General features: G+C 29.3%; 2 protein-coding genes across 2 annotated transcripts; both read right to left on the minus strand.

The window, feature by feature from the left end:
• Positions 1-1316: 1316 nt before the first annotated feature.
• On the minus strand, positions 1317-3739 carry LOC109802960 (isoflavone 7-O-methyltransferase). Its single transcript, XM_020364394.3, has 2 exons — positions 2925-3739; positions 1317-1843 (listed from the first exon to the last, which is right to left on the minus strand). Exons 1-2 carry the CDS (start codon positions 3690-3692, stop codon positions 1541-1543), a joined length of 1071 nt encoding a protein of 356 aa, XP_020219983.1. The 5' UTR covers positions 3693-3739; the 3' UTR covers positions 1317-1540.
• Positions 3740-13140: 9401 nt separating this feature from the next.
• On the minus strand, positions 13141-14732 carry LOC109802838 (isoflavone 7-O-methyltransferase-like). Its single transcript, XM_083073086.1, has 2 exons — positions 13903-14732; positions 13141-13783 (listed from the first exon to the last, which is right to left on the minus strand). Exons 1-2 carry the CDS (start codon positions 14671-14673, stop codon positions 13484-13486), a joined length of 1071 nt encoding a protein of 356 aa, XP_082929212.1. The 5' UTR covers positions 14674-14732; the 3' UTR covers positions 13141-13483.
• Between the last annotated feature and the right edge of the window lie 788 nt (positions 14733-15520).

The raw sequence follows: 15520 nt of genomic DNA on the forward strand, positions 1-15520 counted from the left end.
TATTGCCTGTATTAATTAATTTGCTAACCTTAGGGTATATGAAGTGCAATGTCTTTGATGATCTGCTTCTTCCACTTAAAATATTAGTTCCAGACACAATTCTAATTAATTGAAATAAAAATAGATGTTAGCCAATATATATAATTACAGTTTTAAAACATAATGAAAAATTTTAATTACCCTTATAATTGACATTTAATTTCGATTCATTATCTATATATTAACACAAATTAACTATTGACTCGGTTATTCATAATTTTTCTAACCTAAACTACAACCCTAAAAAATTGATAGTAATTTCGAATAAAATCGATAAATATTTCTACTAATACGATGGTAAACTAAAAGTCAATACCTAAAAAGTCCTTCTTAAATGCATCTGGAACGGCCCGTTCTAAAACTAGAACGGGCCGTTCCAGATAAACAATTAACACAAATTTATTGCAACTGGAACGGGCCGTTCTGAAATCAGAACGGCCCGTTCCAGTTACAAAATTTTCGTGTTAATTGTTTATCTGGAACGGCCTGTTATGGTTTCGGAATGGCCCATTCCAGATCAACAATTCACAAATAAAAAATTCAACAAGAACGGCCCGTTCTGGTTGCAGAATGGGCCGTTCTAGATGAACATCTAACAGAAAATTTAAAAAATAATGCGTACAAGAAACTTACCTCAAACGTTGAATGTGCAGCTCTTAGAGACTTGGAGAAACGTCGAATATGCAAACAAACGAACGAGATAACAAATGAGAGAAACTTAGACAGCTTTTGCAAACAATGCGCGCGCGGGAAGAGAGTGAAACGTTGGAGCATATAATCACTAATTTACGTCGGCCACGGGGTCCGACGTAAATTATACAATCTACGTCGGCTATAAACACGGTCCAACGTAGATTGTATAATTTACATCAGACCCCCCATGTCCGACGTAAATTAGTGACTCTTTATTTACGAAACTACCACCGCATTTTTATAACATCGTATTTTCTTTATGCTGACGTAAATTAGGTAACGTAGTAGCCTATTTTTGCACTAGTGAATGTAAGTTACACATTCTCCAAGTTGCAAGAGGTGTTCTGATAAAGGTTAATTTGGTTGATATTAGTTATATAGAGATAATTTAATTTGGATTTATTTGCTAACCACACAAGTTACTTATTACTTGATTACTTTTCTTATTCTATATAAGCTACAAAAGCATTAGCTTTTTTGCTTCATATTAAAACATACACTTTCACACATCAACTACAACAAAAGTCTTATTGCACTAAGTAAAATTGGCTATAGAATTAGCCAATATTATTGAACTCAAAAGATTCAAATTCTCATGACGAATATTATATTAATCATGCGATCTCTTTGAATATAACATACACTTTCACACGTACATTCATCAAATTTCAGATTTATAATTCTCATCTCCTATAAATTCTTATTGCCACGTTTTTCACCTAGTTATTGTATTGATGGTAGCAAATACACAATGCAACTTTATTCGGTTCATAACAAGTAGACTATTAAATGGATCACAACATTATATTTAAGGATAAATCTCAATAAGAGATAAATACCCTGTTAAAGGAGATATTTTGTAGCTTTGGAATCCTGCTTTCACAAAGAGTTTTTTCCATTCTTCTTCTCTTCTCTCTTTTCCATTAATAACACTAGCCATGTGTACATCCATCATGAGCTTAAGTCCAGTAATTTCGTGCTCTTCTTTGTTTTCGTTTATCACAATATCTATGACAATTACTTTTCCTTTTTTTCCTGCACTTGAAATAGCTTCTTTAGAATTTTCTAGTATCTTCATGCAATCGTTGTCGTTCCAATTATGAAAAATCCACTGCAAGAATTCAAATAGAAATGGTGAAGGATTAGAATTTCGTTTTAAAGTTGTAGTGTACTCATCAGTGTATGGTTGTTATTTCTATTTGCGTATATTCTAGCTGCTAATTCATATTATTTGTTGCTGACTCAGCACCGATCGAGTTAGCACATGCAAATATATTCCCTCCTACTAAAAAAAAGTGAGTGCATCTTAACAAATTCTTACGAAAAAAAGACCCGTTCGAATAAATCACTCCATAAATAATTAAGTACATGTATAAGAAGAAAATAGAAAGAAAATATTTATTTTTCTTATAACCTCAAGCGTGTGGTTCAGCAGTAAGGCTTGATCCACGCTTAAGCAAGGTCAGGAGTTCGAATCCTGCCTTGTGTATGCAATCGCGTTAAATCTTGGGACCAGTTATCGGCAAGGAGATTAGTCACTGCTATCGGCTCTGGATACTCCAGAGACGAACCAAAAAAAAAAATAAATATTTTATACATAAATTAAAAAATTAATAAGAAAGAGTTTCTACAAAAATTAGCTTGAATATAAAATAATTTCAATTTTTAGAAAAACTTATTTCCTTCACTTAGAGGAGCTTTTGAAATTTATGAGAACAAATCCAAAAAAATTCTGTCACCAACATGACAACGAAGGACGTGTTAAAATTTTTGAGGAAGACACAGAATACAAATTTGATCTCATGGAGGTCCAAAACACAGATTATTGTAGCTTGGTCTAATGCTAAAGCTGAATACAAATGTTTGACTATTGTAGCAAAAATCATATGGATTGAAATTCTCCTACAAGAGCTTAGAAATGCTATTTTGCACCTAGTGCTTTGATGTGACAACCTCAGCACTGTGGCTCTAAGTCACAATCAAAACACATAAGCTAGACATCTTTTTTATCAAGCAGGGAAAAAGGTTTCGGATAAATCTGTCATTGTAACTCATGATACAAGATAAGATAAACTAGCAGTAATCCTCACCAACCCTCAATTTCTCTGAATTCACTCAATTCTTTATGGAATAAAGAAAGTTTATATAACTAAACAATTAAGGCTAGTAAATCTTTGTTTATGCATACATACCTTAAATAGAACTGCATCAGCCTTGGGAATAGATTTAAACATGTCCCCACCAACATATGTCAAATTGTTTCTTCCTGACAAGTTCTCTACAACGTGTGGACGATCCAACACAATGCATTTCAAGTTAGGAAATGTCTCACAGATAATCTTGGCTGTGATTCCAGTTCCACCACCAACATCCACAATGGATTCCAGTCCTTCAAACGCCTTGCAATCTCTCAACGCCAAGTTCATCATCTGAGAATCACTAGCCATTGCTTCATTGAATAACTTGTTAAATGCGGGGTTTTTGTTAAGAAAGTCCCACAAAGGTGATCCTAAGGAGATATTAAATAGTGTGAGATCATCCTCATAAGTCCACTTCTTCAACTGATGGAATGAATCTGCAAAAGTTGGGTTAAGAAGACACTCAACCATTGGTGCTAGACAAAGGTCACTGCCTTTGACAAGAAGCTCTGATGCAGCAGTGAGAGCATATGCTTCCTTTTCTTCTACGTTGTCATGGATTCTTACTATCTCAAAGAAACCTTTGTGTGCTAGGTAGTGCATGAGACTCTGGACACCACTAACTTTAGTTGGTGGAACTTGTAGAGTTGACACCAACTCTGGAAACGTGATGGGTTGACCATGGTTATGGATTATGTCTGGAATGCCAAGCTCAGCCATCCATTTAAGACACATAGCGTCTACTAGGCCATACAAATTTCTGTACAAGAGAACTTGACCTTGAAATATCTCACTTGTTTTACTGCCAGTATTTGAAGCCATAATTGTTTTTGCTTGTGAATTTAGTTTTTAGTTTTGTGTTATGGCGTTTCAGAATAATTTGCTGCTCTTTATATAAAGTTTCAAAAGGAAAACTGATATTCTAGAATCTCTAATTTTTTAATATACTACAGTTTCTAAATGAAATTGTACCTAACTTATTTGACTTTAAAAAATGCTAATTTTAATATACTACCGTTTCTAAATGAAAGTGTACCTAAATTATTAAATAAATAAAATAAAATTTATTAAATAAGTTATATACATGTTGAGTGTCTTTTATGCATGATTTACACTCAACTTTTACTACTCTTTTTGGTACTTGTAGATAGTTATATATGTTATTTTACCTCCTAAATTGGAAAAATCAAAGTATATTAAAAGGATAGAAGAGTAGTAGCAAAATCTTAATGTTTTCCCTCCATTTTTGTAGAAAAATTGAGAAGACAAAGTTCCACAGCCATAGCTGTGGTTCTGGAGCTATAGCTGTGGAAATCTGGGGAGAAATTTTGAAGGCCAGAAACTTGCAGCTATAGCTGTGGTTCTGCAGCTATAGCTGTGGAAATCTGGAATTCTCATTTTTGGTTCCAGAGACTTGAAGTTATAGCTGTGGATCTGGAGCTCGAGCTGTGAAAATCTGAAATACAATTTGAAGCTCCAGAGAGTTGAAGCTAAAGCTGTGAACTCAAAGCTAAAGCCATGGAGCACCCAGGACCCAACAAAAACTCCAGAGATCCACAGCCATAGCTGTGGCTTCACAACTGCAACGCTGGAGGTTCCTTAAGCTTGAAGGAGTTGCCACAGCTATAGCTGTAAAACCACAGCTGCAGCTTTGGAGGTTTCTTCACCCTGAAGGACTCTCCACAGCCATAGCCGTGGATCTACAATTGCAGTCGTGGGAGGAAAAATCACTCTTTGCCCCTGTTTTAAAGCTCATATAAAAGGGGAAAAATCTGAAAAAAGGGGGCATCACGAACAGAGGAGAAAGAACAGAGTAAGGAGGACGTGAAGGGAGAAACGAAGCAAGAACGAAGACTTGGGCAGCTGGGTCATTTGGGAACGAAGCCCAACCCCTTGTTCTCATCTTCTACTTTGTAATCTCTTCTTTTACTTCTTAGATCTTGTAATGGCCATGTGTGGCTAAACTTATTTAGGATTGGTTGGATGTAACTACTAACTCCTCTTCTTCTTAAATATATGCATTTTGATCTCATTATTTGTGCTTGATTCTTCTCTTAATGCTTATATTGGCTTGATCACCCGTTGTATGATTTTTGGCTTTTGAATCCAGTTGGAAAACGTTTTCGAAAACCCGAACTGAATCTTGCACCTAATCATTTCTTGTTCTAGGAATAGACTTGATTTGGTTAGTCACATTGTTCAAGTCATTGTTCTTAATGCGAAGTGTTAAACTCAAAACATAGAGGAATCATGTTTTGAGCTTAATGACTTTAGGATTCAACCTTGAGGAATCTTGTTGAATTACTTAATGAACGTGGAAATAATGGAATTAGAATCGCATTTATTTTAAGAAGATCTACGAGTTAGCAAGTGCTCCTGAACCAATCCTTGTTTCTTAACCATTGTCTTTACTACATTTATTTTATTGTGTGGTTCTACCCTATCTTCACTCATTTGCAATCATAACAATATTCTCATTTAAATCATTAGAGCAAGAATTACTAAACACTCAAATCTCTGAGGACGATATTTGAATACTACTTCGAAACTTGGTTCACTTGCCAAGTGGAGGGTTTGCGAAAATCCTCATCAATACACTTTTATATATATACATGTAAAAAAATTTATATATATATATATATATATATAAATTGTATGTTTAATATTAAACATTATATGATTAAATATGAAAAATAATATTTTATCAAAACACACCAATTTATGTAGATAATTCTTAAAATATTTTATTAATAAAATCAATTAAATAATATCTTAAAACTTAGATATCACCTTAATTTAGTGTATATATATATATAATATCATATAATAAAAAATATTTTATTTAAATATTTAAAAAGATATTTCATTAACTTCCCTTATTAAATACTTAATATATGTGTTTGATTTTATTATTCTTTTATATTATTTTAATAACTTTAAAAATATTTAAATGATTAAAGTATTTATTTTAAATATATAATTAATTTTCTAAAATTTAAAAATATTTTTCAAATAATAATTAAATATATAAATCTAAGAGATAATTTTTTAAAACATTTAGCATACGGAATATTTTTACATTTCTTAAAGATAAAATCTTAATTTTTCATATTTGGTAGCTATTTATAAAAAAAATTTTAGAAATATAATTTTTCGAGAACCATTTTTATCTCACTTTTTCATAAAAATATTTTTATAGGAGAAGGTGGGAATCTAATTTTTCCAAGAGAAAATTTTTATGTATATAAAAAGAACACAACATTCATTTTTTTTAAAAAAAATATCTCTCTCTTCTTCTATTTCTCTTTCTCGTTCTATCTCTCTCATTCTCACTTTCACTCTCCCTCTCTTCCTCTCTCCTTGTTTCCCTCTCCCCCTCCCTTCTCTTTCTCTCTGCTCCCTCCCATATCCCTATTTCTCTCTCTCTTTTTTTATATTTAATTATTTTTTAGTCTTGTCAATTTTAATAATATTATTAAAATTTATTTTATTTTTACATTTTAATCATTTAATGGTATTTGTTAACATTTTTTTATTTTTATTTTTATTTTTCTATTTGAATGAAATAAAATAATATATTTTATTCTTCTTATTTATAATGTATCATTTTTTAAATTTTGTATTTAAATAATTTTAATAAGTTTTCAAAATTTTAAAATAGTTTAATATCATATTTGTAATAAGATTTAAATAAATAAATAAATATAATGATTTTATTTTAATAAAGGATATTGTACCAAACATGAAAATATTTAATTCTCATGAATTTTGAATGAATATTCTTAGAAGTTTTTATGAGTAACCAAACATATTTTAATTATTCACGTGAATCATGATTCTCAAAAAACATGATTCCTGGGTATGAAAAAACTTTTATCCTATCAAACATCCCAAGAGATAAATTGTTAAAGTGTAACATTTATATTCGTTAAAGGAAAAAATTATTTATTTTAAAACAAGAATATGGGATAATGCAATAATTATCTCTCTAAGGGGATGGTTGTATTAATGATATTTTGGTATTATTTGTTTTTTAACGAAACTTAACAAAATTGCAAAATTTTTTAAAAATGAGCAAAGTATTATAATTAGAATTCCTAAATAGGGATGATGAGTAAATTTATACTTGTAAATAATTCTCAAACCTGTCTTAACTTTAATAATAAATATTCAATTTGATTGAGCACAAGTACATGTACAGATATGGATATATAATAGTCGATTTATTAAAGTGGGAACGAAATTGATTATGTACTTACCCGTTTCATACCTATATTTTTATTTGTTCTTACTTTAAATTTTTAGAAGTTTAATTTATTTTAGAATTTATTTGAGATTTATATAACTCTTATTCTATTTTAAATTTATGTTAAATAAAATTTAATTAATGAAATTTTATAATTTGAACTTGTGCGATATTGATTTCTCCTCTTTACTTCATATTTAGGATTGTTCTACTAGTCCCCAAATTCGTGACATTCGCCTAGTTGGCCTTATTAATGCAATCTAGGCTATCTAACATTGTAGGAACTGCACTAGATTTCAAAATACCTCTTTTACCCCTCATCAAGATATCACTTGGATTACAATTGCAACCACGTCTCTCAGGTAACCACTCCTCGGGTTTCCATACATTAAGAGTTACATGTACGTTTTGAAGGCCTTTGTTGTGGATGGGCATGCTCTAAAGGATCCTTCTATCATTCAGGTGGATTAGTTTCCTCCTCTGTGTGGGTGGATTAAATGCAACACAGATGGTGTTTCTAAAGGTGATCCTGGATTAACTGTTTGTGGTAGTCTTTTTCAGTACAACACTAGTGCCATCCTAGGTTGTTTTTCTGAGTTCCTAGGCATTAAATTTGCTCTTCATGCAAAACTAATTGGAGCCATGGTTGCTATGGAATCCGCCACTCTATAGGCTTGGAATAGGTTTTGGTTGGAATGTTATTTTGTTTTAGTGGTTAAAGCGTTTACTTCTCTAACTGTCATTCCTTGGAGACTTCAAAATAGATGAGAGAGCTGTCTTTAGTTGACTCACAGATGCAGTTTAGAGTCTCCCACATTTTCTGAGAGGGAAATTCTTGTGCTGACAAACTTGCCAATTTTGGTTTCACTATTCAAGGTCATATGTGATGGGATTCTGTTCCTGATTTTTGTTTGCATGAAAGATAAATCCCCATGTGAGTTTACCTAAATTTCTAGAAGGGCAAAAATATAAATATACGAAAACTTTGATGAAATCACACAACAAGACTGCAACGAATAAATATTTCAGGTTTGAATCTAGATTCTTTTTTTTTGTTTTTTTTTTTTGGGTAAAAATAGAAAAAATTACAAAGATGGTTGTAATTAAGATTGAACTTAGGTCCTCATGCTTCTAACTATCATAACCCCTCCTCATCTAACCACTAGGTTAATCCTAGTGGTTAATCTAGATTTTGTTTTAAAAAATTGAATTTAGGATGATATATATTACTATATAATTAAGTCTAAGTGGAACTAAGAGTTTGTTTAGTTTCACCATTTTTAGTTCTATTTTTAAAGAAAAGAGAAAATAAGTTTAAAAATTTGTTTAATTTTAATTTTAACAAATATTTTTTATTATAAAAATAATCATTTTAACATTATCTTTATAATTTTTTTATTTTTCTAATAATTTAACTCATTTTTTTTAAAAGGCAAAATTTCATTTAAAATTTTTTTTAATCACAAGGCATGACTAAAAGAACTTAAAATACTATCAATACATATTAGAACACTTACAGCACAAGATCAAAATATAATGAATAATACAAAAAAAGAACCTTATCCCAAACTTTACAAATAGATGAATCACTAAAAATTAACTCGTTACATATAAGTAATATTCTAATGTAATTAATACGAGTAAAAAGTTATTTTATAGTTTATTTAACATAATTATTCTATAGACTTTTAAGCTCATATGTTATATATTATTTAATTAAATTCTTATTAATAAAAATATATTATTTCATTATTATAATTAAATATTATAATCAAATATTGGTAGCTATTTCATAGTTTATTTAACATAATTATTCTATAAATAGATAAATAGAAAATATAAATAAATTTATTCTTAGAATAAGTGAATTTCTTATATGTGTGTATAAAAGATAAGATTTAATACTAATTATATATTTAGATCTATTTATTTATTATATAAATAATACAATAATTTAAATAATATTATATATATTATAAATTTATTATTCGAAATTTGTTTATAAATTTTACATCATAAACATTTTATAAAATTTTATGAAAAAATGACTTAACCAGACTTGTTTTCTAAATTTTAAATTTTAAAAATAAGTTATTTTCTAAAATTGAGAATAAAAAAGTATTTTCTGAAATAAAACGCACCCTTAACTTGTGAATGAAGGCGGGTAAAAAAATTCAACTATCTGTGGTGGTATTGTGTGACAGGTGCGAAAAGTTACTAAAGTATGATGAGAGATTTACATTTTAAATGATACCCATTCTTCCAAGCCAAGTTAAAAAACTCTTCTGATAGCTTCAAAGGAAAGTTTCTTAGTTTCTTCATCCACACCAGTGTTGCCCTAAACTTCTTTAAATGCCAAAAATATAACATATGAAAAACTAGTCCACTTTCAGGTTTTGACTTTTGGGACCAAATCACACCACACGAGATACCAACCAATAAAGATTTCACATTTGAATCAATTTTTTTAAATGATATATTATTATTTTGATTTATGAAATGATCAAATTTTAACTTTAAGTATTATAATTCTTTAATTTTTCTATTTTTTAAAATTTGTAAATATTATTTTTGATCTTTATAAAATATTTTTAATAATTATAAAATAAAACATAGTCCCTGTAAAATATTTTTCTTTATTTTTTATTATTCTAAAATCTAAAATTATTATTTCTAATTAATAATGATAATTTTAACATAGATAAACAAAATTTATTTTAAGGACCTAAAAAAAATCAGAAATGTCAATACTAAAATGATACCTATGTAAGTAACACTTGAAATGATGATTTAATCTTTTAATAAATAAAATAAGTAGTTAAAAATAATTAATAATAACAAAAAATAAAAATAATATTTCTAAACTTTATAGTGATAAAAACATAAAAATTTCTTATGAAGATCAAAATAAAAACTTATTTATTGTGCAAAAATTAAAAACATACTTAATTAATATAAATATATTATATAAATGTAAAAACTTTAACATCGTGAATTAATAAAAAATAATTATTACTATGATTTTTAAAATAAATATAAAAATATCAACAAATTTATCATAATAATGATTTGTAACGAGATAATCTTGTAAAGTTACTTTACAGTGATAATTTTAAAAGTCAACTGTACAAAACCTTTTTTTATGTTGGATAATTGAGGCGGCAACAAAAAAAATCAATTGTGTGTGTCTGGCTGTCTGTCTTTGTATTACGTGACCGTCACAGTGAAAAACAAAAATTATAAATAAAATTATTAAATTATATTTATATAGTTAAGAATAACATTTTTTAAAAAAAATTATAACCTATTTCCTGTCTTTCTTTTTTATTTTAATCATTTAAATATAATTTAACAATTTTATTTATAATTCTCGCTCTATACAATGAAAATAATTCTTATTTAATATGCTATATATATATATATATCACTAAAAAAATGTGATTTGTAATGATATTTTTTTGTCTTTTCTGATGATTAAAAGTCGTCACCAAATCACATTTTCAAAATCAGATCACAGTCAAACGTGATTGTGGATGTCAAAAAATTTAGTCAATTTTTGACGGTTTAAACCGTCAGTATTTGAATTTTAATGAATGTTTTTTACTGTTTTAATCCGCACAATATATTGAACCGGAAAATGTAACTTAATTCACGTTTTAAATTGTTAAAAATGTTTTTTTTTTACTTATCACTCATTTTCTAACAGTTTTAAATTATAAAAAATATACTTTATTTTACATTAATTATAATTTAAAACTGTCTTATTTTTATTATTTTAAAGATATACTTGCAATTATTTTTAAAAACGTGTTCTTATTATAAATTGATAAATAATATTTCTCTCTCAAATTTCTCCATCTGTTCAAAGCAACATTGCAATGGTTATCATAATAAATGTGACAATGCTATGGGATAATAATAAACCAAAAATATACACACTATCTTTGCGTTCATAATAGTCTTGCATATACACACTAATTTCTCAAACTCCTAGCATAAGCCATAAAACAATGGTTATCGTTTATGAATAATTAGGGCTGTAAACCGAAATCAAGATGAACACAATATAATGATACAAAGTACTACATAATATATATTTGTGACGAGAGTATGAAGACCTCAAAGAATACTATCATTTGAAGATAAATAGGCATTAAATATTCGATAGCTCTACATTGTTGAAATGAAAAAAATTAAAGTTTAAACAAAGAAAGGAAAAAAAATAAAAACATAAAGTTGTGACAGGGAAACCAAAAAGTAAAATAGTAATGTAAAATGATTTTAAGATAAGATTTAACACTACTAGAATTTCTCTTATTACATACGGCTTTTCCTGCGAATTTTGTATTAAAATCCGCAATAAACATTATTTCTAAGAATTTTTCTTCGAAATTTTATTTTCAAGTAATACCTTCGTAGATAATATGTTTTTGCGAATTTTAAATGTCACAAGAAATTTTCCTACGCAATTGCAAAAAAATTCGTAGGAAAGTTTCCTACATAAAAAAATTCACAAGAAAGTTTCCAAAAAAATTCTGCAGGAATATAATTCTTCAACTTTCAAATGCTCACAATTAATTCATCTGAAACATAATCTTTAAACTCTAAGATTGTAGATTATAAGTCTAACCCTCAACCATACAAATCAACTTTTAAGGTAAGTGTTGCCCCAACTTATATACTTTTTAATTATTTTATTTTCAATCGATGTGGGACTTGAAGTTTTTTTTAAAATATTAAACTTATAAATTTCAATATTTTTTTTTATTTTTTTGCGAATTAAAATTGGCAGGAAAATCCGTTAGAAAAGTTACCTGCGAAATTTTTTTACCTTTTAGTAAACATTACTTGCGAATTTATTTTTGCAAGAAAATCTGCAAGAAATAAAATAAAATTCTTACAATATTTTTTGCAAATTTTTACCATAGAATTTTTTTTTATGATCATTAAAATTGTAGCAAAAATTGCAAAAATTTCTTTTAGATTATTTTTCATAAAAAATTTTGTAAGAAATATATGAAAATTATTTTTAAAAAATAAATTCGTAAAAAAAATTTGTGAAATTATTTTTACAAGAAAATTTGTAAAAAAAATTTACAAATATTTTTTTAAAAAAAATTCACAAGAAAATAATATTTTTCTAGTAGTGTAATCTTTACTACAAGGTGTCGGCTATACATGCAAGTATCAAGCAAAAGTAAACAGACAAAGGCAAAAAGATGTGTCAAAGATAACCAAAATATGCACAACTTGAGGGAAGAACATTGCATTTCTAATTGCTGTAAATTTATGATCATCATCTATCAATTCCATAACATTTAATACACTATTAGCTATCACAAAATCATTTAAATAAAGATTGAACACAACACTCTAGTTTCCCAAGATGTACGAAGATATAAGGACACAAAAACATGATTGCACAATGTAAAGCCCACGCATAACAATTAACAAATGCATACCCGAATTAAACTTGCAAAACAAAATAATCTCCAATGATATACCAGAAATCACCTAATGATACATAACTTTTTTACACTGACCCTGCTTGGCACACCTCGGAATAACCAATGCATTAGTCTAATATCATAGACCATAGTGTAGTCTACAACACAGATTCCTTGAATTCATTAATTCTAACTTCAAAGAACACAAATATAACATTGGAAAGTTAACTAACCACTCCACTTTTGTCAAACCATGTACCACAACATCTTCTGTGACCTCGTTTACACAATCTTCCATTTCTATGTAGTGAAAGAGGAACAAAATTTCATATACTATATACTATATATCTAGCACTAAAGCCATCCCAATTATTCATGAAAAATGATTCGACAAATTACATTATAAAGGTTAGCGGTTAGCCATTATATATCAAGCTAGAAAAATATGCGTAATAATAAAAATCAATTGTTTGCAACAACATCACTGTCACATATTGGTATAACAATGCTTATAAGTTATACATACTCCAACAATCCCTCAAAATTGATAGTAACACAACACAAAAATATTAAGAGCTCACATAAAATGCATCCTCATATCGGTATGTTAATGTTAATGTTTTGATTCAATTACAAACTGAAATAAGTTTACACTTCAATATTTTGTCTAATAGAAAGAAAGAAATGACATTATCTCCACCAGAAGAAAACAAATAAAACATAAATTTTTGACTATTAGGGAAAAAGAAATAAATGATACATGTCTTTATCTTTGCACCAATGCCACATGAAGCACATAAGATTTTTTTCATCCTGATGATACATGGCTTTTTATTCACTTCGTATAACTTCTAATTTTAAACTACAGTCAAAATACAAGACAATTTTATTGAGTTCATAAGATGAATTACTAAATGAATCTAAGGATAGATCTCAATAAGAGATAAATAGCCGGTCAAGAGAGATATTTTGTGGCCTTGGAACCCTGCTTCCTTGAAGAGTTTCATCCATTCTTCTTCACTTCTCTCTTTTCCATTAACACAAGCCATGTTTACATCCATAAGGAGCTTTAGTTCAGTAACTTCGTGCTGATCTTGATTTTCGTTTATCACAACATCTATGATAATCACTTTTCCTTTTTTGCCATTAGTTGAAATAGCTTCTTTACAATTCTTTAATATCTTTACGCAATCTTTATCGGACCAATTATGAAGAATCCACTGCAGGAATAAAAGAAAAGATAGAGTATTAAAAATGGTGTCCGCAACTTCACCTGAAATGGTAAAAGTTTTTTGCAGAAAATAACAAGTAGATTTGATCATTGTTTAGATATGCATACCTTAAGCAGGACTGCATCAGCCTTAGGAATAGAGCTGAACATGTCCCCACCAACAAATGCCAAATTGTTGGTCCCTGACAAGTTGTGGACAACTTGAGGACGGTCAAAGACAATGCATTTCAAGTTAGGAAATGCCTGAGAGATGATAGTGGCTGTGGTTCCAGTTCCACCACCAACATCCACAATGGACTCCAATCCCTCAAAGACCAACTTGCAATCTCTCAATGCCAAGTTGCTGATTTGAGAATCACTAGCCATTGCATCGTTGAATGACTCATTGTATGCAGGATTTTTGGTAAGAAAATCCCAGAAATGAGACCCTAATGAGATGTGAAAGAGTGTGACATCTTCCTGATGAACCCACTTCTTCAAGTGATGGTATGAATCAGAGAGAGTTGGGTCAAGAACACACTCAACCATTGGAGCCAAACTAAGTTCGCTGCCTTTGACAAGTAGCTCTGAAGCAGCAGTGAGAGCATAGGCCTCCTTTTCTTCAAAGTTTTCATGGATTCTTACTCTTTCAAAGAATCCATTGTGTGAAAGGTAACGCATGAGGCTCTGCACTTGACCAACTTTAGTTGGTGGAATTTGTAGAATCGACACCAACTCTGGAAGAGTAATGGGTTTGGCATGATTGTGGATTATGTCTGGTATGCGAAGCTCAACGATCCATTTAAGACACATTGAGTCTATGAAGGCATACAAGTGTCTGTACAAGAGAGCTTGACCTTGAAACATTTCACTTGCACTACGCTCATTGATTGAAGCCATAATTGGAAACTGAAAACGAATTCTAATTTTGTGTGTTTGTGATGTTTGATTTGATTGGGTTTATATAATGCATGAGCACCGTCATGGGGAGTGGCAAAAGGTATCAGTGACATAACTCTATGTATGACATGACTATTGACTAAGCTAAACAACATGTACTACCATTCTATAATCTTTTAATGTAGCCAACAAAATTGAATGTGGCTAACTGAAACTTGAAGGCATCTGCAAAATAGAATACAAGACTTTATGTTGCGTTAGAATCAACTACCGACACATTTATTTTATATATATAGCTCTTTTGATCTTCAATAATATCGAATTCCAAGGAGCTGGAAAGGCAAATAGTTTAGTTTAAAGTTTAAAGCCGTGGTCATGGGGGCTGCAATCCGTAATCATGTGGGCTGCCTGCGCAGACTTAAACAATTGTGCATGAGTTAATCAAAGTATTGGGTCATATAACGCTAAACTTAATTATTCAAATATTAACCGACGGATGCGTACATGGTACAAACCAAAATATGCCAACTTCTCTTTATATTATTAACTGGAAGCCATAATTAATTAGTATCCAACCAAAATGCATACTCTATTCACTATTAGACTTCCAAGAGTTGCTAACATGTGGACAAAACAATTTTTAAAGACACATTGTCCGCCAAACTAGACCAGATACGTAAGACAATCAACTAATTTCTTAAACTGTTTTTCTTTCTTCATTAAAACCGTTGAAAGTTTGTTGAGTTTCATAATAGGTATCATCAAAGTTATACTAAAAATATTTTTTTTATTAGTAGATAATATAAAATATTAAAAAAATTACACGGAAGGTATATATATGCATGTT

This window comes from Cajanus cajan, chromosome 4, assembly GCF_000230855.2.
Source record: "Cajanus cajan strain Asha chromosome 4, NIPB_CcT2T_4, whole genome shotgun sequence".
NCBI lineage: Eukaryota > Viridiplantae > Streptophyta > Magnoliopsida > Fabales > Fabaceae > Cajanus > Cajanus cajan.